Consider the following 27,558-nt stretch of genomic DNA (forward strand, 5'->3'; position numbering starts at 1 on the left):
AGTAGATGCACGAACTTACACAGGTGATACCACCATGGTTCAGAACTCAACGCGCGCCAACGAGGCCAAGTAAAATCGGGGAAATCCGAATCAGATCGGTGGGCCGCACGACAGTCGACATCCTGGTCGTTGCGGTACTTTTTTTTCCCCCTTTTTTGGCCAACTTCTGCCAAGCGATAGCACCGGGGGAAACGCGGCCGTGACTTGTCTCTCACACCTGCGCGGGACCCTACTGGGATCTGCACACACGCACGCACCCAGGCCGGCACCTGCGCGCGCCGCCGCCCGGGGCGGGGGACGCAGTGACCCCACGCGTCCCTCGGTGGGGCTGCAGGGACCTGGCGCCCGGGGAGGGGCGGGGCCGGCGAGCGGCGGAAGTGACGTCAGCGGGGCGGGGCGCACACCTGGGCACCTGGGCGGCCGCGGCGGCGCGGGGCGGCGGCGAGACGCGCGCGATGGAGGGCGAGAGCGGGAGCCCGTGGGCCCTGGGGCTGCTGCGCACCTTCGACGCGGGCGAGTTCGCCGGCTGGGAGAAGGTCGGCTCGGGCGGCTTCGGGCAGGTGTACAAGGTGCGCCATGTCCACTGGAAGACGTGGCTCGCCATCAAGTGCTCGCCCAGCCTGCACGTCGACGACAGGTCAGCGGCCCGGGCGGGGGCGCTGGGGCGGGCGACGCGGCCGGGCCTGGCTGCTGCGCGCCGCGGCGGGCGGGGGTCCGGGCGCTTGGATTTCGGGGTGGGCGGGGGGGGCTCCTCTCCACCTGGGTCGCCTCGGGAGCCCTCGGAGGGATAGCGGTGTCCGCGCCGCTTGCCCGGCCCGAGGGACGCGGAGGCCGGGGCGGCGAGCTAGCTGCTCCGGGTCCCCGGCTGCGGCTCCCGCTTCGAGGGGCCGCGTTTGGTCGAAACGTTGCGAGGTGCCCGGTGGGGCCACCCCGGTGCTAGCGAGCTTCGCGTGAAGCCTCGGGTTTTCCGGGCTTTGGACCCGCGCCCCGCGTCCGGCCCGCCCGCGACCCGCCTGGGCGCTGCGGTCTGCGCCCGGCTTAGAAAAATTGCCGTGTGGGGATCTGGGCTTTGTGAGTTAGTTAGACTCCCTTCGACTTACTTAGTAATTTACGCTGGAGCACAAATTGGTATAAGACGGTAATTATTTCGGTCGGAAGCACTGGGCTTGGCTTGGCCGGGCTTCCGCAGCCACGGAACTCGGGCTTGGCCTTGGGGTCCGGCAGGCGGCCCCGGGGGTGGGGGGCGGGGGGTTGCGCCCAGCGCTCCCTGACCTCGCGCTCTAGCTTTGGCCGACTTGATTTCCAGGCCGAGCCCCTGGTGGGGGGTGGGGGGAGGGCTTTACATTAACCCGCTTTGTGGTCGAGCCATAGCGCCCTCCTGCACCCCAGCGCCCCAGTCCAAGAACCTGCCTGTCCCGGCCTAACACGGGGACTCAGTTAACCACGATTGGAAAGGACGCGAAGCCACCCCTGTGAAACAGGGCCGGTGGATTGTAGTCTGTGCTTAATTTGGGGGGAAGGGGGTGGAGTTGGAGGGGGGGTGGGGGGGGAGAGGGTCTTGAGAAGCAGTTCTGGTTTTAATGCCGCCTTTTACGTTTGCATTGTAGTAGTTGATAGGTAAACTTAGTTGATATGTAAACTTCAGTGGACCGCACTTAAATTATGTGGTGAAAGTGTGCCTTCTAGGTGGAAGTTGGGTTTGTATTCCGTGCGGAGATCCCCCTTAGGGAGTCCCTACCGAACACACAAAGGAAAACAGCTCCTGTGAAACCTCTCATAGCCTTTGCTGTCTCCAGCGCCTGGGTTTGAATCCTCGGCTGATTGAGCGATGGGGCCTCCAAACCCCAGCTTCTCGCTGGTGGTGACGTCCCCTCCCCGGGGCTGTTTGAGTCCCCAGGACTAAGGTAAACGGATTGCAGTGTTTTCTGCTGCAGCGTGAGGTACTAGGCCCCGCGCATTCGCTGCCCTCGTATTTTCATCCTGGCCTAGGAGATTGGGCAGGAGAGCTCTGGGTGACCTCTTGCCGTGAGCCTCAAACGCAGTGTTACTTGGAAACTGGCAGTAGAGTGGTGACAAGTGTCATAGAAACATCACAGAGGTGGGGGGCTGTGCAAGCCATCCCTCCCCCTCTATGCTGTGGATCCTGGGAACTTCTCAGGCCGGGAGGGAGGGGCGCTGTGGTTATTTTGATGAAATCCGACCCGCGTTGAATACCAGCCAGCGGTCAGATCCTGAAAGGCGAGACCCTCGCCATAGCGACATTTTTATGCTCTGGGGACCTTGGTCTGACAGAGTCTTCTGGTCAAAGCGAGTTTTATTCACCAGCAACGTTTTTCACACGGGTTTCTTGGAGGAGCAAACAAAGTAACCAAGGATGCACCCAGGCTGACTCACCAGCCGGCACCCTCAGAATCTGTTATTTCCAGCCACCAGGCCCTTCTTTCTTGGGTGGCCCAGGAGGAGGTAGGGTTTCTCTACTTGACGCGGATCACTTAGGATATTGCATAGCCTGGTTGAAAAGTGTTTTGTCCTTTAACTGGAAGCCTTTCCTGCCCTGCCCGAGCCAGGCAGGTGGTGGCATGTTAGCGGGCGGCCCCGTGGAGGTCAGCATCGCCCAACAGGAAGAGAGTCACCTCTCGCACTTTGCCGGCCCGGTAGGGCAGGCCGGGGTTCTGTATTTGCAGCAGTGGCTGATTTCTCTGCTTGAGATGATGGTTAACCCCCTGCTCTTTGTGTGTGAAGCCAGAAGTTAATGATTGACTGAATTCAGCTCCAGGTTCGGGGGTGGGGTTGTGTCGTGCAGGAGGGGCTGGGTGCCTTGCACAGTCGCATCTAGACTTTGAAATGGTGGTTGTGCTGCCCCCCATCCCCACCCCGCAATGTGTTCCCTGAAGTGGAGTGGGGAACAGGGTTTTCTTGGGGTTCTGGGTGAAGCCTCCAGCCCTACTGCTGCCCTGGCCGCAGACTTTATCCACGCCCCCCCCCCCCCCCCACCCCACCCAAGCAGGTGCCCCAGGCTCCTGGGAGCAGCAGGCTGCCTCAAGCCTGTGAGCACAGAGTTCTGTGCAGGGAAGATCAGGGGCCACCTTGAGGAAGGGGTGGGGGGGGGGAGGCAGGGGCCACCGAAGCACCTGCCATAGGAGCTTCCAAGGGGACCTTCTTGGAATTTCACAAGTGACACCCTACTGATCTGCGTTTCCCACTCCTTATGGGCATGGCTGGTGGCTTGGGGGAGACACGTGGCCTCCCTGGCTAACCCTGATGGGGGGGATCGTGAGCGCTAGGGTGAGGTCTAGGGCTGGGCAGGTTACGGTGTAGAGAGCACAAGTGACCCCAGAGGCCCCCGTCCTCCAGCCTCCCGCCCCTCCCTTGGGCTAAGACGAAGCCCTGAATAACAGAGTGCCTGGCCTGGGCGCCGGCCCGCAGCGAAGGCGCCATCCGCACTGGCTAGTCCGGACGAGCCCGAGCAAACCCCCAGTCTGCAACGGCAGAGCTGATGATCTGACAAGCCTGCTTCTTGTCAGTTTTAAAAATAGCAGTGTGGGAACCCTCGGAGGCTCCCTGGGAGCATCCCCGGCTTGGTGCTCGAGTAGGCCTGGCCTGGAGGCATCCGCTAACCGAGGATTAAACCATGTTTCCTGCTGCCTTCCCCAAAGCTGGTTCCCTCTAGGAGCTCTTCGGGGCTGGTCCCCCCTTCTCTCCTCCCACGGTGTGTTACTCCCCTGACGTCCAGAGACCGCCACCCTTTCGTCCCCTACTTTCTACTTTCCCCTTTTCCGCCGTCAGTGCTTCCGGAAAGGGAAGCCTCGTCCCTCCTTCACCATCGGCCCATCTTTGGAATTTCTGAGGGGAGGGGGGAGCCTCTGGCTTCTTAGAAACTGTCTTTTAGAAACGGTCTGTCTGATGATATTTCTGATATTTTCCCCTACCCCGATGCCCTCCCTGGGGTGGGAAAGACATGCTGAGACCTGTCCTAAATGAGGGAAAAAAAATTGGGTTAATCTAAGTGCTATTGAGAAAGTATTGGACAAATTGAACCCCAGCTTAGTCCTGTGAACGTCCAGAGGTTTTCCATCTCGGAGGTCCTGGGGGTGGGGGTGCTTTGTGCATTCCTGCCCGGAAACGGAATTAATAACCTTTCCCCAAATGGTGAAGAAAAGGAGCCTGTTTTGAAAGGATTACAGAAGAGAAATGTGACACCAGTCCTGCCGAATTTGCCTAATTGCAGGGAGGACGTCACAGTGTTTAGGTTGCGCTAAGACTGATGTCTGTGGATCCAGGTGGCCTCGAACTCTGCTCCTAACGGCGAAGAATTTGGGGATTTGATGGTGTGGACCCGGACGGAGACAGAGCCTGAAGTTCCGTGGCTCCGGCGCCAACCGCACCGGGACCCTCAGGTCCCCTAGTGGTGATAGTGCTCACAGTACTGGGTCAGTAGTTTCTTCTGTGTTGTCACCAACATGAGCCAGAAACACTGCTTGGAGGGAAAGTATATTTAAAATAAATAATTGCTGTTGACAAAACAAAACAAACAAACAAACGAAAAACAGTCGGGGGGGGGGTGCGGTTTGAGGGGCATGTTTCAGTCCTGACCCGGGCTCCCTACTAAGGCTTATTTCAGGCTCATTGAATTGCAGATGCCACCCGGGTTATCCACCTGGGCTGGGGTGTAGCTTCCCTAAGCCTGTGGCTCTTGCTGGGGCGTAGGTGTGTGTGTGTGGGGGGGGGAGGATTGTCCCTGGAGCAATTAAGGGAAAGCCAAGAGGTTGGGGACACTTGGATTTGGATTACCAGGGAGGGAACGGGGTGCAAAATGGTGCAGAGCCTTCTCAACAAAACCAGTGCTAGCGCTTGGGGGGCCCTGGGGAACCCCGCTCCCCAGGCCTGTGTGAAGGGTCTCCTTGTCCCCTGAGACCTCCCCGAGGCTGTCCTGGGACCCCCCCCCCCCCTTCCTTGCCCCAGGGAGGCGTGGTGATGGGTGGGATCCTCTCTGCTCTAAGGCATTCTGATAGAGTTGTCGGAAAAACATTTGTCCTTGGACACTGCCTGGTTTTCCTTGGTGAGAGGCCCTTACATGTGTGGTCAGTTGTCCTGCTTGACATTCTTCCAAAGAGGGTTCTTCGAACATTCAAGCTGTGATCAGCATTTGGGAGCAAACCAGCACCGCGGGGCCCTTTTTGATTTTTTTAAACTGAGGTGCATGGCCTCGTACAGTGGAAAGGGCCTGGGGCAGGGGGAGCAGTGAACTTGCTGAACTGGGGCAGCTGCCTGGGCGGAGGGGGGGTGGGGAGCGGGGAGCGAGAGTGACTGATCTGCCAGCGAGGCTCTTAAGGAGGCTCTTAAGGCGCTAATGAGCCCGACAATCAGAAGTCACCCTGGTTTATGTATTATGCCCTTTGGGCAAATGGAAGAAAACGCTTTATTTGCAGGGTAGCTCAGAGCCTGCATTTAATGAGAAGTTCGGCCTTGATGTAATTGACTTTGTTCCCAGAATACGTTTTGTTATCAGTCAGGCTTGGGCGGAGGCTCATCTCCACCCAGATGGAGGGTGTCTCCAGCCCGAAGATGACCCTCGTTACTGTCCAGCCTGTAAATACCTGAGCCGTTGATCGGCTCTTCAAAACCTGCAGGCCAGGAGGACAGCCTCACGCGGGTTCACGCTGCAAGGTGGGGGGGGAGGGTCTCTATTCATCCCCGGGGTTGGGGGGAGGGCAGGACGCAGGCCAGTGCCATGTGGGCACAGTGGCACCCAAGGACACACATGGGTCAGGGAGGGGTGGCCAGGCAGCCAGTTTAAAAGAAAAAAGCAACAGGAACAGACAAGTTAAAACACTGACTCTTTTTTCCCCCCAATATGAGCACATTTATTTTAATTTTTTTTTGTATGTTTTTATTTTTGAGAGAGAGAGAGAGAGACAGAGTGTGAGCCGGGGAGGGGCAGAGAGAGAAGGAGGCACAGAATCCGAAGCAGGCTCCAGGCTCCAGGCTCCGAGCTGTCAGCACAGAGCCCGACGCAGGGCTGGAAGCCACAAACTGAGATCATGACCTGAGCCGAAGTCGGACGCTCAACCGACTGAGCCACCCAGGCGTCCCCTATAACCGTGATTCTTAGCAAAATAGGGAGGAGAGGTAGCCCCTGGTACTAAGTCATGTTAGGAGTGGTAGCTGTCCTGGTTCAGTGTAATAAGCAGGTCTTCCGGGAGGAGGACGGAAGAGATGGGCCCAGGGATGCCGTTTTCTCTCTCTTTAGATGACGGGCTTTCTAACGATGCCTGCTGCTGACATCTAGCCTTTCCTGCGTTTAGACACCCGTGGAGACCAGGCACAGGGCGGGGGGTCTGCCTCTGTGTGGCCAGAGCCAGCCGAGCCCGGACCCAGAGGGGACGGAGCCACTCTCAGCCCGGCCCAGGGACCCCCACACGCAGCACTGCGCTCTTGTGGACGCTGTGCTTTCCATTAATTGGCCGTTTAACCAGAGAGCTAAGCAAGCAAGCCGTGCTGAACTCAGTTCTGTGTCATAGTGGTCTAATACTTCAATCCTGGTGTGTCCTAATGTGGCCCACTTGTTCCGAAGGCCAGTGGGGATTCTTTGCCTCCACGAGTGTGCCCAACACCGACTTCTCTCCCTTCTCCGGGATGCTTCCCCTCGCAGAGAGGAGGACCTGCCCGGTGACTCCTGGTAGAGATCGGGGTGCGGGGGGTGCCCTTGCTACCGCTCTCTCCTCCATACCCATCAGTCGTCAAGTCTCATTGATTCTCCTCCAAAATGTGCCCTGTGTCTGCCCCGTTCTCTCTCTCCGCCTGGAGCTGGGACGACCACCTTAGGCACAGGTGCTCAACGCAGGCAGAGCTTGGGTTGCTGCAGCCTCCGATGACCTGTAATCCCGGCTCCTCCTTGCCGGCGGGCCTTCCTCCCTGGCAAATGTTTTCACACACGTATGGGAAGCCTGGCAGCATGCAGTCTCAGAGAGGAGGTCAAAGGAATAAGAAATGAATTTGTTTGGTGGGTACAGTGTTGGAACTCTGCATCAGACTAGCAAATGGGAGCAGGTGTGGGCGGGGAGGTCAGGAGCGGGTGCATCCAGGCTCCAGAAGAGCCCCTCTGGTGGGTTACGGGCAGGGCTGCTTGTGCCGGAACCGGCATTTCAGGGGGAGTCCCTGAGGCCACCCCAGCCTGCACTGGTGGTACGCAGATGCTGGGTCTGCTCGGTTCCCGGCTGCAGTAGGGCATGTCTGGCATGTGATTCTAGACTTTTCCTTCAGGAGTTTATTAGAAAGCTTGTTCTCCAACACACGCCTGGCACCTGGCACCTGTTCTGCAGGGAAAACAGATGAACTTTTTTGTTTTTTCAGGTTAAATATTTTTTTATTGGATACATTTGATGCGTAACATTGCGTAAATTTAAGGTGAATACTGTGTTACTTTGATGTGTGTGTGTGTGTATTGTGATATGGTTGCCACTGGAGTCATATTTGTCATATTACATACTTATTGTGTATGTTGAATAAACTGTATGTTTATGGCCATTTAGCCCTTGTTACAAGTTTCTACCTTTAAACGCCATCAGTCTTATCTGCCCACCGTCTTGCCCCTGGTAACCACCCTTTCTTCTCTTTTCTAGATTCCACATATAGGTGATATCAGTATGTTCTCTGGTGTATCTTGCTTAGCATGATGTGCTCAAGGTCTATCTGGTTGTTGCAAATGGCAGGATAGCCTCCTTTTTTTTTTTTTTTTTTAAATGTTTTATTTATTTTGAGAGAGGGCGAGAGTGCATGGGAGAGGGGCAGGGAGAGAGAGAGAACCCCAAGTAGACTCCACACTGACAGTGCAGAGCCCGACGCAGGGCCCGATCTCCCGAACCGTGAGATCGTGACCTGCGCTGAAGTCAAGAGTTGGACGCTCAACCGACTGAGCCACCCAGGTGCCCCGTGGATATCCTCCTTTCTCATGGCTGAATAATAGTCCGTTATGTCTATGTGCCACACCTTGTTGGGTTTTTTTTCCTTTTAATCCATTCATCCGTTGATGGGCATTGATTGGGGTTGTTTCCACAGCTTGGCTGTCGCGATAAACATGGCCTTGCAGAGATCTTGCAGAAGTCTTGTTCTCACTGCCTTTGGGTATATCCCCAGAAGCAGAGTTACTGCATTGTATCGTAGTTCTGCTTTAACTTTCTTGAGGTGTGAGCTGATACGTCTTTGTGGTTTTGGTTCACGTTTCCCTGATGGTTAGTGATATTCAGAATCTTCTCACGTGCCTGTTGGCCATTGTGACGTCCTCTTTGGACAAACGTCTGTTTCGTTCTTTGCCCGTTTTTAAATCCGATGTTTTCTTCTTTAATTAAGTCGTATTTGTTATCTATTTCGGATGTTAACGTCTTATCCAGTGTGTGGTTTGCAAAATTTTTCTCCCATGTTGTAGGCTGCCTTTTCATTTTGTTCCCTGTTTCCCTTGCTGTGCAGAAGCTTCTGGGTTTGATGGAGTTCCATTTGCTGATTTTTGCTTCTGCTGTTTGTGCTTTAGGTGTCGTGTCCAAAAGGTCATTGCCAAGATGGGTATTAATGAGCTTTTTCCAATGCTTTCTTCCAGTTTTATGGTATCAGGTCTTATTTTTAAGACTTTGATCCATTGTGAGTTAATTTTTGTGTGTGTTGTGAACTAGGGTCCCAAGTTCATCATCCTGCGTGTGTTTCTCCAGTTTTCCGGGCGCCATTTGTCGGGAAGACCAGCCTTTCCTTATTGGGTGTTCGTGGCTCCCTTGTTGAATATTAGTTGACCACAGAAGCAGGCGAAAATTAAAATAAATGCTGAGAGTACATAGTGGGCAATTCCAGACTGTAGTGGTTTAGTTTAAATTTGGCCGAGATGCACTTGGCTTTGTCTACATGCCGGGTTCTTAGGCTTGGCACTGTTTGCATAGGAGCTGGGTAATTCTTGGTCTTGGGAGCTGCCTTATGCATTGTGGGTTGTTAAGCAGCATCCCTGGCCTCTACCCACTGGATGCCGGCCATAGCCCCGAGTTGTGACACCCAAAATGTCCCAGACAGCGCTCGGTGTCCCCGGCGGGCAAAGCTGTCCCTCCACGAGAATCACTGGTCTACCCTCAGGGGTTCTCCCCCCGAGACACCCACTGTACAGCTTCTGGCCATATGCTCACATGAGGCTCCCAAATGCAGGGGCCGGGATGGGGAGTCAGAGGGGCTGAGATCCCGTCGGGGCACCTGGTGTCCACGTGGGAACGGAGCCCAGCTCAGCCAGTTTTCGGGTTGCTTTCTGCCGTGTCGAGTTCTAACAGCCGCCGACCTAGATGGTGCATGGCCGAGCCCTGTCCTTATGCGATTCAGCCCCTTTTCCTGGATGCGCTCTGGGACTTTTGCCCCATGAGGCTAACACAGAGCAGGATACGGGGATTCTAATCTGAGTCCGTGGGCTGCACCCGGAAGTGACCTTAGACCCGGGGCTGGTGCACTTTCCATGGAGGGCCAGGGAGTAAACGTGTCGAGGTCTGCAGACTGCTGGTCTCTGCCTTGAGCGAGAAAGTGGCCACAGCCCACGTGGCGTGAACGGGTGAGACCGTCTTCCAGGAAGTTCTTTACAGAACCGGAGGCAGGCTGTGCGCGGTGGTTGGTGGTTTCTGAAAAGGTTAGGCATCGGATTATCACATGGCCCGAGTCACCCCGTTCCTGGGTGTGTGTGTAGCCCAGAATGCTGAAAGCGAGCGGGTGTTTGTGCACCTGTGCACACAGACACACGGCGTTATTCACGGCAGCCCAAGCGCCCATCAGCGGGCGACTGGATACGTAAAACGTGTTCGTGCAATGGAGCGTCATACAGCCGTGAAAAGGGGTGAGGTTTTGACACCTGCCACAACGCGGCTGAACCACGATCACATTACGCTGAGGTACTGAGCGAAGGAAGCCAGGCGCAGAAGGACAGATCCTGTGTGATTCCGCTTAGGTCAGGTGCGTGGAGTGGTTCACGGAGACAGGAAGTGGACGAGGGGTGGGCGGGGCCGGGAGGAAGGGGTTCCTGCGGAAAGGGTACAGGGTGTCTGCTGGGACGACGGACGAGGCTTGGGTGTCGGGCGTGTGTGCACGTGATGCCTGCGAACTGTACCCTTGGGAATGGTGAAAATGTGACTTACGTGTCTTTACCACGACTGAAAACGTGGTTGGAATAAAGGGGGCTCTCGGGCCGCAGCCTGCAGACCTGGCTCCACCGGCTGATGCCCCACAAGCACCAGTGTGGGGCCCGAAGGAGGGCCCACCGGGCCGGCTACGTGTTGAACTAGATGAGTTGGGTTCTTTGGACGGACACTTTGTTGCGGCTTCAGTCACATGGCATCGTGTGTCCCCTCAGCCCGGGAGGAGGGGTGGCAGCATCGGCCCCCCTGGCTCGGTGGCCCCGGGGTGCTGACTGCGCGTTCCCAGATGCTCATCGGGATGGGATGTCCGTCCTCCTCGCGTACGGTGACCTGCGATGCGCAGAAGCGTTTGAGTGGCCGTCGGGCCGATGGCCCCGGGACGTCCCGAGTGTGGTTCTGCGGCATCGCGGGGAGCCCCGTGCACCCGGGTCACCTGCTCGGCCCGCGGACCTGGCGCCACGTGTCGGGGCCTGGGCGAGCGCCTCCCACGTCTCACGTCTGCCAACTCTTCCAGGGAGCGCGTGGAGCTTCTGGAAGAAGCCAAGAAGATGGAGATGGCTAAGTTCCGCTACATCCTGCCCGTGTACGGCATATGCCGGGAGCCCGCCGGCCTGGTCATGGAGTACATGGAGACCGGCTCGCTGGAGAAGCTGCTGGCCTCCGAGCCGTTGCCGTGGGACCTGCGCTTCCGTATCGTCCACGAGACGGCCGTGGGCATGAACTTCCTGCACTGCATGTCCCCGCCTCTCCTCCACCTGGACCTCAAGCCCGCAAACATCTTGCTGGACGCCCACTACCACGTCAAGGTAGGACCCGCCCGGCTCCAGGCCCCAGGCGGCTGGAGGGGGGGGAAGGCTCTGAGTGGGGCCGGGGGAGGACGTAAGGACTCAGCACCCCCAGTCTCCACGAAACGTGTAGCTGGAAAATGGACCCTTACGCACACGGTTACCCCCCACCCCCCGCGGATCCTGGAGCATGGGCCTAAATCCTGAGCACTCTGGAAGAAAAGAGCTCGTGGGTTTGTGGCTTCCGGTCTCACTGGACGTCTCGTGAAGGCCGGTTAGGGATCCGACCGGGGGGGGGGGGGGGCGGAGACCGCTGCACCCCCATCTGTGGTCTCAGGGATGGCGGTGGGGGGGCGTGGGGCGCTCCCTGGAACGAGGCTCCGGAGGGCCTCATCCTCTTCTCGTCGTGTGAGGCCTCTGAGGTCTGCTATCATTATTACTCTTTTTTGGGTAAGTTTATAAAACACAGAGAAGTACGAGGGACGGTGGAACTAAATACCAGGTACCAGCCACCTGGGCCTGTAGCTAGTAACGCTGTCCGGTTTGTATTTCTTTGTCTCTCCTCTGTCCCGGGTTCTGTCGTTGCCACCAGGGGGGACGCAGGTCACGGGCCTTCCCTGCGTGGTTCAGGAGGCCCGGGGTCGTGCGCTGGCCCGCAGGATGCACTTGCCGCCTCCCTTCCCTGTGCCCGGCTTGTGAGCTAGTGAGAAGGACCCGCGAGCGGTGGCCTGAACCCTTTCCTGGGCCCTGCGGGAACCGGGAAGGGACTCGCCTGTACACTCTCCTGGCTGGTCACAGGGAGCTTGCAGGAGCCCCTCCCTTGCTGGTCTGAGGGTAGGAGGGACCTGAGTTCAGCCCAGCCATGCCCGTGGGCTCTGTCTGGAAGGAGAGGTGGGACCAGGGGGCACAGGCACCCCACCTTTGCGGCGCACCTGGCCAGCCTGAGGCCGATGGGGAGACTCATGTCCACGTTGGACAGTGACTGCAGACTGTCCCTTGATTAGGAGTCGCTCCAAAATGAGATTGTCGCCGCCAGAGGGACGAGCTCTCCTGGTTCGAATGGGTGCCACGGGGGTTCTGTCTTTGCTAGAGCCAAGTTTCTTTCTGGCTGGTGCACTGGCTTCCGGTGTGGAGCCTCTGCCCCCGCTGACATTCCAGGGTTTATCAAGGAGGGTGCTCCTGTGGGCACCAAGCGAAGGATGAAGCCTTTTTTTTTTTTTTTCTTTTCTTTTCTTTTTAAAGTTTATTTATTTTGAGAGAGAGTGCAAGTGGGGGAGGGGCAGAGACGGAGGGAGAGAGAATCCCAAGCAGGCTCCCCGCACTTGCCAGCACAGAGCCTGACGTGGGCTCGAACCCACAAACCGTGAGATCATGACCTGAGCTGAGACCGAGGGACGGATGCTTACCTGACTGCCGAGCCACCCAGGCACCCCAAGAATGAAGCTTTTGATCTCAGGCTCGAATATACACGAGAAAGAGGAAGCAGCGACAGACCTCTGTCGTGTGCCAGGGACCTCGCTGGCAGGAGATACTCTGGACGGTGGCCTGGCCACCTGCCAGGCTGAGGCCCAGAGGGGTTAAACCATAACCAGGGTCTCCCGGGCTCTGGTCATCCAGCTGAGGCCACGGTCAGGTTCAGCGGTCTCTGGAGTCCTGCTGTCCCTCCCCGCCCGCTGCTGCATGTGAGAGGTACCCAGCCTGCGGCCCGTGGGCATCACACGAGGGCGGAATAGGTGTCCTGCAGTAGGTGTCCCACAGGTAGCCTGTGGGCTGGAGGAGGAGTTCCTTCCAGAACTCCGGCTGGGAGGGGGGGGTGTTACTGGGAGAGACCGGGTCTTCAGAGAGCATCGGCCTTTGCTGCTATCAGGAGTCGGGGAGGGGGGCACAGGCAGAAGAGTCATGGAAAATTCTAGGTTGTGTAGGGGGAGGGGAAGCAGGAGGCCGAGTTAGATCAGGGTAGGGGTTCTGAAATGCTGTCGTGACGGAGGCTGCCGGGAAGGTGCTTGTCTCAGGCGGCTGTTGGGTGCGCGCGGGGCACGCAGACAGGTGTGTGCGTGGCTGTGTCCCTGAGACGCCTGCAGGGTCGGGCTGGTGCTTGGCCTGGCTGGCTTTTATCTCCACCGCCTGCTTTCCGCTCTCCCCTCCGCTCTTCAGCAGGTCATGTGGGATGCTTGGGGCATGTGAGTGTCCCTTAGGGGAGCAAGTGGCTCTCCTTGTGGGCACGGCCCCCGCCCCCAGCTCTGTCACCTGGTGGGTGGGGGTCACACCTCTGTGTTGCCGTGAGAGGTCAAGGATGACCGAGTGCTGATGGCTCAGTGCCTGGCCCGTGGACGTGCTCGGTGGGGGTTGGGGCCGTCGGGGTTGGTGTTCCGTGGCCGTAGAGTCATTTTTTTGCACACCGTGGATGGTGGCTTCCGTCCAGGGAGCGTCTCCGGTGCCGGGTCCACAGTAGGCGCTCGATACTGGCTCAGTGGGGAGAGGAGTGCCGTCCTCTCTGTGACACGCTGGGGGCCTGCCTTCCTGGTCGGTCACTTCTGCTTTGGCTCTGAGCTCCCTCCACTTGAACGCTCTTCTCTCCCTCTCCTTGTGAACCCCTGACTCGGGAGCCCTGCTGCTTGCGAAGGTTTTAGTAAATGGTGAAGATTCCTTGAAGAGCTGAGTGGGTCCTAAGGAGCCTGGGGCGACCCAGGAGGGCGCTGATGGAAAGCTTAGGCCCCGCCTCGCTGACGCTGACGGCTGACGTTGTCACTTCCGGGCGGGGCTCTGGGCCTCTGCACAGACCGGCCCCTTCCGCAGCTCCCTGCAAGGGCCAGGCTCAGCCCCAGACAAACAGATGACATATTTACGTAGCACATTTCTTCATTCCCAGAAATACAGCGTGGAGGGTGCTGTTGGAGCTTTCCAGTCGGCCGGGAGCTCTGCAGTGATTGGCCGCCTGCTTTCTGCACGCTTTATAAAACTTTAATCTGGAATCTTGAGATGAGATCATAAGTTGTGAGCTTGGCCAGTCCCCTTGTGCCCCTCCAGACACGGAGAGGATGATTAGAGCTGAAGGTTTCACAGCAACTGCCTACTTTGCTTGCAAAGTGTGTTAAAGAGACTTAATGTTAAATTAATACTGAGGTTAATAGTAACTAAATGCAAATGGAGTGAACCCATTTCACGTTGAAAATGAAATAGCTTAGTTTATTGTTGATGTATTTAAAAAAATGTTTTTAAATGTTTATTTATTTTTGACAGAGAGAGAGAGAGAGAGAGACAGAACATGAGCGGGGGAGGGCAGAGAGAGAGGGAGACACAGAATCCGAAGCAGGCTCCAGGCTCTGAGCCGTCAGCACAGAGCCCAACACGGGGCTTGAACCCACAGACCGCAAGGTCATGACCATGATGCTCAACCGACTGAGCCACCCGGGCGCCCCATATATATATATTTTTTAATAGTCTCCATACCCAATGTGGGGCTTGAACTCACAACCCTGAGATCAAGAATCGCATGTTCCACTGACTGAGCCAGCTGGGTGCCTGCCGAAATAGCTCAGTTTAAAATCTCAGGCTACTTCTGGTCCAGTTTGCCCAGACCACATCCAGAGGGACCCTGAGGGCCCTGTTCTCCTGTGGTCTGAACGGCCTGTCTCTGTAGCCAGCACAGCCCTGATCGTGCCCTTCTTTGGTCTCGTCCAGCTGGGCCTGGAAGGAGAAGGGCCCATGTCCCCGTGACACCTGTGGGTGCCTGTGAACACTGAGCTCCGAGCGGCCCTGAGACCTGTGCCGAATGTGAAGATGTATGAGCAACTTGTAGGCCGTTTGCTGTATACTCTGTGTACCCTGGGATTGCCAGGGCCCTGAGGGTGGGGGGGGGGGGGGCGGAGAACCCGGGGCGGGGGGAGGGTCAGCGGCCCTCAGAGACTTATGATTTCTGATGTGCATTTTGATGCCATTGTTTTTATGTCGAATTTATGCTTCTTTTCTTGAACCACAGATATTTTGAAGTGGCTGGCTCTCCCTGCAAACAGCAGAAACAAACAGAAATCTGTGAGCAGGGTAGGGGGCACGGGGTGAGACCCTTGCACCCCAGTCGGGCTCCGTTTCTGAGATTAAAAGGTCGAAGCAGCTGAGAGTTTGAACTGAAACATTTGCTCTCACCGACTTGTTCGAGATTGCCACGTGTGGCCCTGTGTTGGCCCTGAGCTGCTTTGTGGGTCTGCAGGCGAGGTGATGACTGGGGGCGTTTCTTGAAGGCCAGGCAATGACAGCAAGCAGCCAGGCGCCCAGAAATGCCCCGGCTGGCTCTGCTCGCGTGGCCCCACTCCGTCCTGGTCATGGGAACAGAGGGCTGGGCCCAGTCCTGCAGGCTTTTCTCCACCAGCTACCTGCCGGCGGGGCCAGAGATCCCTTGAAGGACCGGGTCACCACTCGTAAATTCTCCCTGTGCTCAGTGATGACACCGGGCTGTGGGCTCACCCCGAGGGCACGGTGAGCCCAGCAGTGAAGCCTGACCGAGCCCCGTTTCCTATCACTCCATGGGTGCGTTTGAAGAGGGGCTCTGGAGGTCATCAGAAGGCTTCAGATTCACTCCTAAGCCTCGAAGGGGGATACAAAGGGGCAGTTTTCCTCGTGGATCCCGAGTCCCTTTATGCCAGTCAGTGTGACCTAATCCCACGCACACCTCGCTCCCGCCAGCTTCCAAGGGCTCGACTTACACAGGAGCTGGGGAGGCTGGCGCCCCACAGGGAGTGTGCAATGGTGTTGTCGCCCTCACTGTGGGGTCCCGTGAGCTTTCCAGACGCCTTTGCCCTAAGGAGAAAAGGGGGTGGAGGTGTGGGGCCTGCACAGCGGTGGTCCAGGTGTGCCCTCAGGTGGGTGGGCTCCCGCAGGTGTATCACACCTTTTACTTTTTTTTTAATCTTTTTTTAATGTTTGTTTATTTTTGACAGAGACAGAGCATGAGCGGGGAGGGGCGGAGAGAGAGGGAGACACAGAATCGAAGCAGGCTCCAGGCTCCGAGCTGTCAGCACAGAGCCCGACACGGGGCTCAAACTCATAAACCGCGAGACCATGACCTGAGCCGAAGTCGGACACCCAACCAACTGAGCCACCCAGGCGCCCCGTATCACACCTTTTATTTGGGGGCCTTGCATTTGGTGAAGGAGCCAGTGAGAACCTATTGGTCACAAATTGTTCCAGGTCCAGGCAGAGGGCAGAATGCCCCCTCCAGGCTGCGTGGTGTGCGTTTTGTTTGCTTTAAAGGGCATCTGGGGATGCCTGGGGAAGCATTCGGCTCAGGTCATGACCTCACAGCTCGTGGGTTCGAGCCCCGCATCGGGCTCTGTGCTGACAGCTCAGAGTCTGTGTCTCCCTCTCTCTCTGCCCCTCACCCACTCGCACACTGTCTAGCTCTCTCTCAAAAATAAATAAACGTTAAAACATTCTTTTCGGGGTGCCTGGATGGCTCAGTTGGGTAAACGTCTGACTTCGGCTCAGGTCATGATCTCACGGTTCATGGGGTCGAGCCCCACGTCAGGCTCTGTGCTGACAGCTCAGAGCTTGGAGCCCGGTTCGGATTCTGTGTCTCCCTCTCTCTCTGCCCCTCCCCTGCTACTGCTCTGTCTCTCTCTCAAAAGCAAATAAACATTAACAACAACAAAAACAAATTTTAAAGGGCTTCTGAAGGCACATTTCCCTTCAAGGAACAGACTGCATCCTGCCCGCCTCCCCAGCAGGGCCCTTGCACAGCCTATGGCCTTAGGGCCAGGCCTTGCTTTTCGTGTGTTACCTGAAAACCTGACAACTCTGAGAGTCGCTTTCCCCTCTAGGCCGACTTGGGCCGTCCCCAGGGGCAGATGTGATGCTGTCGAAGATGCTAAACGTGCCTGAGTTCAGTCTCCCAGCGAGTCCCTTCCTTAGAGCGGAATCTGGTCCCTGTCCGTCCAGCCTCTAACAGCTGGGGCTTGTTTCTCCCAAGCCGGCCGTGCCTTCCTGTCCTCCCCAGAGGAGCACAGGACGTGGCTCTCGGGTGTGGATTCCCCACTGTGCCTGCACGGCCGCATCGGGGGACCGTGCCACACGTCCCCACAGAGGTGGGGATGGAGCCTCTTGCCTCCCTCGGCGAGGCCCCAGCGAAGCCCACTGAGCCTCGTCTGACTGCTGTGTTACAGATTTCCGATTTTGGGCTGGCCAAGTGCAACGGGCTGTCCCACTCCCATGACCTCAGCATGGACGGCCTGTTCGGCACCATCGCCTACCTCCCTCCAGAGCGCATCCGGGAGAAGAGCCGGCTCTTCGACACCAAGCACGACGTGTACAGGTGTGTGACAGGCGTACAGCAGGTGGGGGCAGGTGTGCGACGGCTGTGGGATGGGTGTGGGACAGGGTGGGACGGGTGTGCGTGGGGGCCCAAGCGGGGGCTCTGCACCTCGATTCCCAGAGGCCATCGGACGTGAGGTTGAGACCACGTGAAAGGGCTTGGGGTGTGTAGTTTGTCGGTCCACGTACCCCAGGTGTACAAGAGACCCTTGTCCCCTGCGAGTGCTGAGCCAAGGGTGGAGAATGTCACGGCTGGTGCCAGCTAGAGACAGTTCTGTGGCCAGCCCCCACACTGTAAACGCTCTGGTGTTTTTATGAAACGGGTTTTATAGCTCATCTGCTGGGGGAGCCTGCTGCTCGAAGTGATCTGTGTGTCTGTACGTGTGCGGATTTGCACTCCTGGAACCCAGTTCCCTCTGGCCCAGTGAGTGGCTTATGCTTCTCACGTCACTTACCTTTGACAGAGGAATGCAGACACATCGGGGGCTGTTCGCAAACCAGCGTCGGTGGGGTTTATGTGCTTGAGAATAATCCCCAAGTCGTTGGCGCCTTCCTTTTCCAAATTGCGAAGGTCTTACTCACTCAGACCAGTCGGAGGAGAAGAGAGGAGGGAGCGTGTGCCTAAGCCCCTCACTGTGGCTCTTGTCTCACGCGTGGTGACTGGGACCCTAAGCCCCAGAGCCCTGAGCTGTGCCTTCTTGACATGATCGGCATCCGGAGTCCTGGCAGACTGGTTTCACGGTGACCATTGGGCGCCTGCCTAGCTGGGCTCTGAGCCGTCCGTCCGCTGGCGAATGGCACGTCGGGGGCTAGTCACGGCTTGTAGAGTTTGGGGAGAACGAGGTTCTGTGTTTACTTTGGAGTTGAGAGCTTCAGCTCTTGGACTTGCAGACTTGCGTTCATTTTCAAAGGAGAATTCCCGCATCTCTGTCAGCAGCCGCTCTCAGCTCCGTGCAGGGTGGCAGCTGCAGGTTTGGACTCCTGGTTTTGTTGTTTAAAAAATTTTTTAAATTAAAAAAAAAAAAAATTGGTTAGGTTGTGCTTTTTGGGGTATATTCAGAGTAGCTATATATACGACATAGATAGAGAGGGAAAATATACTTTCCAACAACCAAAAAAGGGCCCAGGACGGTGAGCCGGACCGCCCCCTGTGTTCTCCGTCTACTGTCTCCACAGCCTTCTGCGAAGTCTCAGTGAGCAGGCCGCTCGCCATGCCCCCCCCCCCCCCCGGGGCCGGAGTCGGCGTCTTGGTGCCCTGCACCTGCCACGAGATGGGGGTGACTTAGGCAGACACAGGCCCTTCTCCCCACGAGCTGATGTTCCAGCAACAGAGCAGTGGTCCTTTTCCTCCCCTCCCTCCCCCCTGCCACCCCCTGTCCCCACCCGCCCCGTTCCGCCCCGTCCTGCCCGTGCTGTCTGAGCTGGAAGCCCAGCTGGTGTGGTCGTGTCTGTGGTGTCACATCCGAGCCGCCATCATGATGCGCTCCACAGTATGGGCGCCTGTGTAAAGCATCCATGGAAAATATCTTAGTGTCCTCCCCCTCCCCCTCCCCCCTCTCCTTTCCCCCTGTCCTTTCCCCCCTCCCCCTGTCCTTTCCCCCCTCCCCCTGTCCTTTCCCCCTCCCCCTGTCCTTTCCCCCTCCCCCTCTCCTTTCCCCCTCCCCCTCTCCTTTCCCCCCTCCCCCTCTCCTTTCCCCCTCCCCCTCTCCTTTCCCCCTCCCCCTCTCCTTTCCCCCTCCCCTCTCCTTTCCCCCTCCCCTCTCCTTTCCCCCTCCCCTCTCCTTCCCCCCCCCTCCTTTCCCCCTCCCCCTCTCCTTTCCCCTCCCCTCTCCTTTCCCCCTCCCCCTCTCCTTTCCCCCTCCCCCTCTCCTTTCCCCCTCCCCCTCTCCCTCTCCCTGTCTCTCTCTCTCTCTCTCTCTCTCTCTCTCTCTCTCTCTCTGTTTCCTTTGAAGACTCTGGAGTGGTCTTCCTCAAGCTAGTTGCTGTTGGGAGAGCTTTTGACTTTGTTTGAGGGTCCTGCTCACAGATACTAACCGGCCGATTTTCCTTGCAGCTTTGCCATTGTGATCTGGGTGTGCTCACGCAGAAGAAACCGTTCGCAGGTGAGTGGGCTTGTCTTTGGGGAAAGTGCATCCCTCTGTCTGTCCGGGGACACGGGAGGGCGCTCTCCGTGGTCCTGTTTGAGCTGTGCCTGCGGCCCGCCTTCCCACAGGGGTGGTGCGGGGGTTGCTCTGGGCCACGAAGCTGGTGGGGCCATCCTGTGGGGCAGCGGGGACACTGCCCTGTGCTGCCCAGCATGTCCTCCTGGAGCCCCGCGGCCTCTCTGCATGCAGACAAGCAGTCTTGCGGCATAATTCACATTTCAGCAAAGGCTGCAATCTGAAGGGGTCTGTTCAGGGGATTTCTTTATTTAGGTGCCAGCTCATTCGTGTGTGTGTGTGTGTGATGTAATGCACGTGACATAAAATCCATCCTTTCATCCGTTTAAAGTGTATAATACGGTGACATCGAGTACGTTAGCTGCTGTTCTGCCTGTAGCACCAGAACGTTCTCATCCCCGCAAAGGGAAACCCCGTGCCCATCCAGCCCATCCCCCCCCTGCCCCCCCGAGAACCACCTGCTTGCTTTCTCTGTGGATTTGCCAGCTGCGCTTATTTCCAGCTGATTCTGTTTTTGGATTTATAAACATATGGTAAAATACATACAAAATTTACCATCTTACCCGGTTTTAAGCGTGCACTTCAGTGGCAGGAAGCACCTTCACACCGCTGTGCAGCCCGTCTCCAGAACAGTTGAGTGGATTTTGCACAAACGTGTACACCCGGGTCACCTCCCTTCCCCTCGAGGGCTGTGACATTTCTTTCCCTTCAGGCAGCCGCTGTTCTGGGGTCTGTCCTCCCGGCGCCGATACCTTGACTTGTTATAAAAATCGAGCGCTTCTTCAGCCTCGTCATTTTCCTCCACGGGCGCGTGGGTTATTCACGCTGTTTTGTGGTTTGACCAAAAATATCCAAAAATGCAGAGCAGACTCAACGCGGGGGCCTCGGGTCTGGGAGCCGGTGCGGGTTGGTGTCTGTTGTCTGTCCATCTGTCTCCCTGACTCCTCCCCCTCCGTGGAGGCCGTGGTCCAGATCCGTGCTGGTGTGGCAGTGTCCGCTCTGACCCCAGACTGTCCCACAGACACGACACCCAAGGCGGGTACGGGATACAAACGTCGGGAGCCAGGGCCCGCGTGTTTTACTGCCTGGGACGTGGGGAGTTCAAGGCAGAGAAGCAAAAGGTGTTTCTTGATCTTCTCCCATCTGTTTGGCAGCAGAAAACGCCGCGGGCGTCGCTTTCCCATCATTCGGAGGGCCTCCAGGGATCTGGAAGCCAGTGTGCTGGAAATAGCGCGTAGATACCCACAATAGCTGTTGCACAAGATTTAACGGGAAGGCGGGACACGGCATCGCACCAGGAGCCTGGCAGGCGCCGGTGACTTGGGGCCAATTTTCCACGCCTGCTGACATGCGTGTGGTGCCCCTGCAGGGCTCCCGGCCGTGGGCGTGCTGGGAACTGTGGGGTCTGGGGCGGGGAGGGGGTGGGGCTGGGCTGCTGGGAACAAGGAACTCGGAGTCCAGCTTGATGGACGTTGTGGTTTTGGGCTGAGCAGAGAGAAAAGTCTGGCCCGCTGAAGGTCACCTTGGGCCCCTTGGTCTGTGACCAAGGTTTGGGTGATAGGAACGAGTTTGTTGTGCTTATAAAGGTCGGAGCAGAGGGCAGGGGGAGCCCCACATTATGACTTGCAGGAGGAGAGGCCCCCTGTTTATACAGCCCAGGTCTGAGCGTGCTCTGAGGGGGCAGGCGTCGCGGGACACCATCGCTGTGGCTGGCTCACTGCACGGGGCACCCGGGGCCTGCGTTTCGGTGTAGAGATCAGAATTTCGGAAGGCTCTTGCGTCATCACAGGGCGATACGGGTTCGCTTGGAGGCTGGCCCACGTGACTTCGTGATTTTTAAGTGTTGCCTCCCTTTGGTGCGCGCGCGGGCCGCTTTGGAACATGTCTCGTCTGATACTTTCTCCTCTGAACCCTGGTCGCCTTGGAGTTTGATGCCCAGAAAGATGTGCCCTGTGATACAACGCACAGGCTCTGTTGGGTGCCTCGCAGGGAGTCTCTGCGGCCTGGAAACGGGAGAACAGACGTGCTCCGTAAGGATCAGGACCAGAGGGAGCCGTGGGCTTTGCGCGGGAAGTGGCTGCCACCGGCCCCACGCTCCTTTCCTCCTGAAGGCGCGGAGCACGGCCCCCAGCCCCGCGGAGCCGCCCTGACCGGGTGCCTTCCCTCTGCAGATGAGAAGAACATCCTGCGCATCATGGTGAAGGTGGTGAAGGGCCACCGCCCCGAGCTGCCGCCCGTGTGCAGAGCCCGGCCGCGGGCCTGTGGGAACCTCGTGCGCCTCATGCAGAGGTGCTGGCACGGGGAGCCGCGAGAGCGGCCCAGCTTCCAGGGTGAGTCCGGGGGGCCCCCGGGGCTCGCGGCGCGATCGCTCTGCCGTGGCACGGGAGCTGGGGTCGACGAGCAGGCCCGGGTGGGGGAGGCCGTGCAGACAGGCGCAGCGGGGCGGGCCCCGCCTGGACGGGTTGGCCGCTCGCCTGTGGTCCCCCAGCACGCGGGGTCGGGGTGGGGCGGTCACTGCCGGCCGCCCCAGCTGCAGCCCGGTGGAGCCGTGCTCGGTGCTACGGGTTCGGACCGGGGCTACGTCTGCAGGGGACGGAGGAGACCGCTCACCTGCGGCTTTCTCTGCATTTCTTTTGGGGTCTTGCCCCCGCCCCCGCCTTGAATGGGTGCGTCCTTGGGTTAGCAAAGTGACTTCAATAAAATGAGAAGTGATTGTAGCGTTGAAAGCACGTGGGGGGAAGCGATAGAGTGTCCCCTGCCGGGTGCCGGCCACCCTGGCCAGTGTGGGGACACGGTCTGGTGGCTCTTGCAGACGGGACTCCCCCTGGGGAGGGCTTCTTTGGGAAACCGGGACACCGTGACTCCTCCTTGGCACCTGGCACGACCCTGCCAGGTCGCAAACGGTAGGCCCCCCGCGTGGCCCCCGCGGAGGTTCCATGGGGTTAACCTGGGAGCTCAGCCCAGCCGGCGGCCTGCGCAGCTGCAGCACCGACCGGTCCCCTGGGGTGCGGCCTCTTCTGTCCCCGCCCGAGTCGCACTTGTAAGCCGCGAATGTGGAAGTCATTGTCCAAGTGACATGCCCTTTTCTGTTTTCTCCCCAAAAGAAATTACGTCTGAAACCGAGGACCTGTGTGAGAAACCCGATGGTGATGTGAAGGAGACAGCTCAAGATCTAGACGCGAAGCAGCCCCTAGAACCCAAGAGCCCGGTAATGGGGACCTTCCCGGAGGTGTCATTTGGGGGGGGGGGCTCGTGTTTTCACCCTCGAGTCCTCCCTTTCTGCACATTCCCCTGCTGCCTGGATGGGCCCCTCGGCTCACCCGGCGGGCGGAGCCCTGTCCTGTGCGAGCAGCCACAGGGTCCTGTGTTCAGGAGCCGGTGGCAGGTCGCGTGGCCGGCTCTGGTGGCCCCAGGCTCCTTTCCCGCCCAGCCGCATCCTGTCCCCACCTCCTGTCCGCGGTTAAGAGCGAACAGTGTGGGCCCGCATTCGACCTCGAGGAGCTGCTGGTCGGATGCTCTTTGAACCAGGGGAACAGAAGGGCCGTGTGGGCCCTGTTGCGGGGCGGGGGGTTCTGGGCTCCTGTGGTCTGGCTGTCTCCGCGCCCCTGACTTGGAAACCTGGCCACTTTGTCACCGCCGCTCGTAAACGGTTACCGCCGGGGGCACCCACATAGGTCACGTGAGGTGTGATGAGAGACCCCGAGGCTACGGGTAACTCAGTGTCCGTAGCGGACTCGCAAAGGGAGGCCTGACGAACTTCCTAACGTGCCGTGTGGCGGGAGGCCACTCACCCCAGGCATCCGCGTGAGGCCGGGAGATGAGTCCACGCTTGAGGTGTGCCCGCAGTCTGAGCGTCAAGGGGCGTGTGCGTGAGGGGGGGGAGCAAAGGTGTCTGGGGGAGGCGGCCTGCCCACCGACAAGGGAGAGCAAGGCACCCGGTTCGCGGGTGCGACTCGGGGCACGGAGCCACCAAGTCCGAGCGGATGGCAGTTCCCAAGCAGAGGGGGGACCGGGGACAAGCGGGCGTGAGTCCCGAGGAGTCGTGAGTCACCCTCGGGTTTAATCGCGCTCCAGAGACCTACCTTTCTGGAAGCCCGTCAGGGAGACCCTTGCAAAGGCCCCGTTGGTACGTGTTGGATTGGGGCGCACCGGTGACGCTGTGGCTGGGCCCGTCCCTGCACCCGCCCCCACGCGGTCCCCCAGCCGGACTCAGGCGGCGCGGAGGGAGGGGCGCAGGCGCGCAGGGACCCCCAGCCCCGGTCCCATCTCCTCCCTCCGCTGCTTGCTGGTGCTGACCTGCCAGGTGGGCGCGGCCGGCATTCAGGCGTCACATTCTCCCAGCGCGGTCACGGTCCACCCGTCGTCCAGGTGGCACTGCGCGTACGCCACTGCGGTGACAGGCTGGGGGCCACGCCGCCGGGCTTCCTGTTTTCATGGAGCCGTCTCTCCCCGCCTCTCCCCAGAGCGGTGCCTCTCTGCCTGGCGGGCCCGGCGCGGTGTCCCTGGGCTCCCCTGCGTCTGCGTGTGGCGGGACGGCCTGAGCGCCCTGTGTGGCTGTCTGGGGACCGAGCGTCCCCTCGCCCTCCGCCGTCCCCGCCTCCGTCCTCCTGGCTGGGTCTCACCCACCTCCCTCTGCCTGGTTCGCAGAAGCCCGTGTGCTCGCCTCTCAAGCGGGCCTCCGCCCCGACCTTCGACAGCAACTACAGCCTCTCCGAGCTCCTGTCCCAGCTGGACTCGGGCACCTCGCAGACCCTCGCGGGCCCGGAGGAGCTCAGCCGCAGCTGCTCCGAATCCAGGCTGCAGTCGGCCAGCAGCAGCAAGAGGCTCTCGGGGGTGTCCTCTGTCGACTCTGCCTTCTCCTCCAGAGGGTCGCTGTCCTTGTCTTTCGAGCGGGAGCCTTCCACGGGCGGTAAGCGAGGACGCCGTATCCTGGGAAATCGTGAGCCTGGCTAAGGGGCCGTAGGAGCCCGCGAGCAGCTCGGAGAAGCAGGCATCCAGCTTCCAGACCCAGTTCTTTACTTTCTGCCTCCCGTAGCTAATCGGCCTGGGGAGTCAGCGGCACAGCTGGCTCACCGGGCCCATATCTGGAGGTGGGTGCTGGCCGAGCGGCCGGCCGAGCGGCTCCGGGGGCATCACTTAAGCGTAAGGGGGACGGGCCAGGCCGCCAGCTCTCACCTGTGCCGACACCAGGTGTAGGGGCTGGCGTCAGGTTTGCGGACTGAGAACCCTGACCTGTATCGAGGGAGTCCAGATGATTCTAACCCCACGCCCTGCAGACCTCTCCCGTGTAGAGGCCAGCCCCGTACCCCCTTTCTCTGATACCCCTTTACTTTCTTGTCTGTGAGCTCTCTGCTTGTTTCAGCCATGCATTGTGATGGCTGAGTTGTCCCTGGACGTTATGACACCTTGGTCCCGTCTGTATTCTCCCTGTTGGCGTGGGGTTCTTCTCAGTTAGGTGACCTTATCTGTTTATGTTGATTTCGATGGGTTTCCCTCTTGGAAGGGGCCTTTTCTGTGCCCCTGCCCTAAATGCCAGTCCCCGGGTCCTGGGGCCGGCCCTACACTGTAGCTCCCTTGCTGCCCCCGGGGAGGCTAAGATGTCCTGTCCTGCCCTCTGAGTGCTGCAGCGCCATGAGGAAAACACGGGTTTTCATGCTCAGGGTGACAATGGTATAGGGGGGCCAAGTGCCCCAGGGTCGTGGAAAGAACACGGACCCCAGCAGGAGGGGCAGTTTGTTTTTCCTGGCAGATCAGGGAACTCCTTCTGGAAGGAAGTGCTTTTCCTGGATGCACTGAGCCTCCTGGGATTTTCAGAGTGGAATATTTGGGGCAAAAGAGGGCATTTGGGGTTGAGAAAACACCTTACGAAGACACAGGGGTGGGCAAGGCCCAGCCGGGCGGCTTGACTGGAGGTAAGCGGTGGGTGATGGGGTTGCACAGGAAGGAAATACCCCGTCTCTGGGAGAGAAGTATGCTATACGACTCTCTCTGGGTCTGATGCTCTCAAATGGCATCTTCGTGCTCACGCGCGGTCGGTTCCCGTAAAGACACAGATGTCGTCTGGGTGGCTTGTGTCTTCTCGAATTCCACCCTATACCCCCACCCTCCCGTGCAAGTCCCCTTGAGAATGTTTCATGTGAGGGAGGGGCGGGCCTTCTTTCACGCAAATCGGAGGCCAGACACCGTGGTGGGAGTTTTACGTTAAATAGAGCCGAGGCTGCATGTGGAGGCTGGGGCGGGGAGCAGCCAGTGGCCCTGGAAGGGTGTCCCTGCTGTGGGAACTGTCAGCTCTCAAGTGGACTGGGACGCCTCCCTGGTCTGTGCCTTTCATTCTGTTTCCTTTTTTTTTTAAATGTTTATTTTACTTTTGAGAGCGAGAAAGACAGCGCGCGAACAGGGGAGGGATGGGCGGGGGGAGACAGAATCCGAAGCAGGCTCCAGGCTCCCGGCTGTCAGCACAGAGCCCGATGCGGGGCTCGAACTCACGAACCGTGAGATCGTGACCTGAGCCAAAGGGGGACGCTCAAACGACCGAGCCACCCAGGCGCCCCATTTTTATTTTCTTAACGAAGCAACGTTAGCCATCACCGCCATTTTCTGAGCACAGACGGGCCGAGTTCTGCGCCCTTATCCGATGACGACCCTACGGGACAGCTAGAATGACTTTGCGAGTTCACGGGAGCCCCTTGGCCTGCCCGAGGTCTTCCCCCTGCACCAGAAATCTAATAACACGGCGGGGGTGACTCCTGAGTGGTTTCGGGCACGCGGCGACCCGGAGGCCGCTGGGGAGGCGCGGGCCGCGTTAGGGCGCCCGCCAGGCCTTGGGAGCGAGCGGCCCGCAGCCCGAACCTCGTATCTCTCTCCCCCAGATCTCGGCACGACAGACGTCCAGAAGAAGAAGCTCGTGGATGCCATCGTGAACGGGGACACCAGCAGGCTGATGAAGATCCTCCAGCCCCAGGACGTCGACCTGGTCGTGGACGGCGGCTCCAGCCTGCTGCACGTGGCCGTGGAGGCCGGGCAGGAGGAGTGCGTCAAGTGGCTGCTGCTCAATAACGCCAACCCCAACCTGACCAACCGGAAGGGCTCCACCCCCCTCCACGTGGCCGTGGAGAAGAGGGTGCGGGGCGTCGTGGAGCTCCTGCTGGCCCGCAAGATCAGCGTCAACGCCGCGGACGAGGACCGCTGGACGGCCCTGCACTTTGCGGCCCAGAACGGGGACGAGTTCAGCACGCGGCTGCTGCTGGACAAGAGCGCCTCCGCGAACGAGGCGGACTGCGAGGGCCGCACCCCCATGCACGTGGCCTGCCAGCACGGCCAGGAGAGCATCGTGCGGATCCTGCTCCGCCGGGGCGGCGACGTGGGGCTGCGGGGCAAGGACGCCTGGGGGCCGCTGCACTACGCCGCCTGGCAGGGCCACCTGCCCGTCGTCAGGCTGCTGGCCAAGCAGCCGGGCGTGAGCGTGGACGCGCAGACGCTGGACGGGAGGACGCCGCTGCACCTGGCCGCCCAGCGGGGGCACTACCGCGTGGCCCGCGTGCTCATCGACCTGCGCTCGGACGTCAACGTCTGCAACCTGCTCTCGCAGACGCCCCTGCACGTGGCCGCGGAGACGGGGCACACGAGCACCGCCAGGCTGCTGCTGCACCGGGGCGCCAGCAAGGAGGCGGTGACCGCCGAGGGCTGCACCGCCTTGCACCTGGCGTCGCGGAACGGGCACCTGGCGACCGTCAGGCTGCTGGTGGAGGAGAAGGCCGACGTGCTGGCCCGGGGGCCCCGGGGCCAGACGGCCCTGCACCTGGCCGCCGCCGGCGGGCACGCGGAGGTGGTGGAGGAGCTGGCCAGTGCCGACGCGCTCGACCTGGCCGACGCGCAGGGGCTCAGCGCGCTGCACCTGGCCGCCCGGGGCCGGCACGCCAAGACGGTGGAGACGCTGCTTCGACACGGGGCCCACGTCAACCTGCAGAGCCTCAAGTTCCAGGGCGGCCCCGTCCCCGACGCCACGCTGCTCCGGCGGAGCAAGACCTAGCCTGGGGACCCCGTGCGGGGTCCCTGGCCCGTCGCGTTCCGCCGCGGGGACAGAGTGACGCCGGGCCGGCCGGCGCCGCGCGCCTCGTCCGCGGCCCGGCGGGGCGTCGACCGGGCGGCCGGCGAGCGGCCGGC

The 27,558-nt window shown here is 59.4% G+C and overlaps 1 protein-coding gene across 1 annotated transcript; it reads left to right on the plus strand.

Annotated features, from left to right (window-relative positions):
• Positions 1-421: 421 nt before the first annotated feature.
• On the plus strand, positions 422-27,493 carry RIPK4 (receptor interacting serine/threonine kinase 4). The gene is given in 9 exon segments (XM_042955282.1): positions 422-637; positions 10,663-10,954; positions 17,089-17,237; positions 19,290-19,306; positions 19,309-19,338; positions 21,567-21,725; positions 22,500-22,603; positions 24,043-24,304; positions 26,265-27,493. Coding segments are annotated over 9 exon segments (2,355 nt in total). The 5' UTR covers positions 422-455; the 3' UTR covers positions 27,425-27,493.
• The last annotated feature ends 65 nt before the right edge of the window (positions 27,494-27,558 follow it).

Source organism: Panthera leo, chromosome C2 (genome assembly GCF_018350215.1).
Source record: "Panthera leo isolate Ple1 chromosome C2, P.leo_Ple1_pat1.1, whole genome shotgun sequence".
Classification (NCBI taxonomy): domain Eukaryota; kingdom Metazoa; phylum Chordata; class Mammalia; order Carnivora; family Felidae; genus Panthera; species Panthera leo.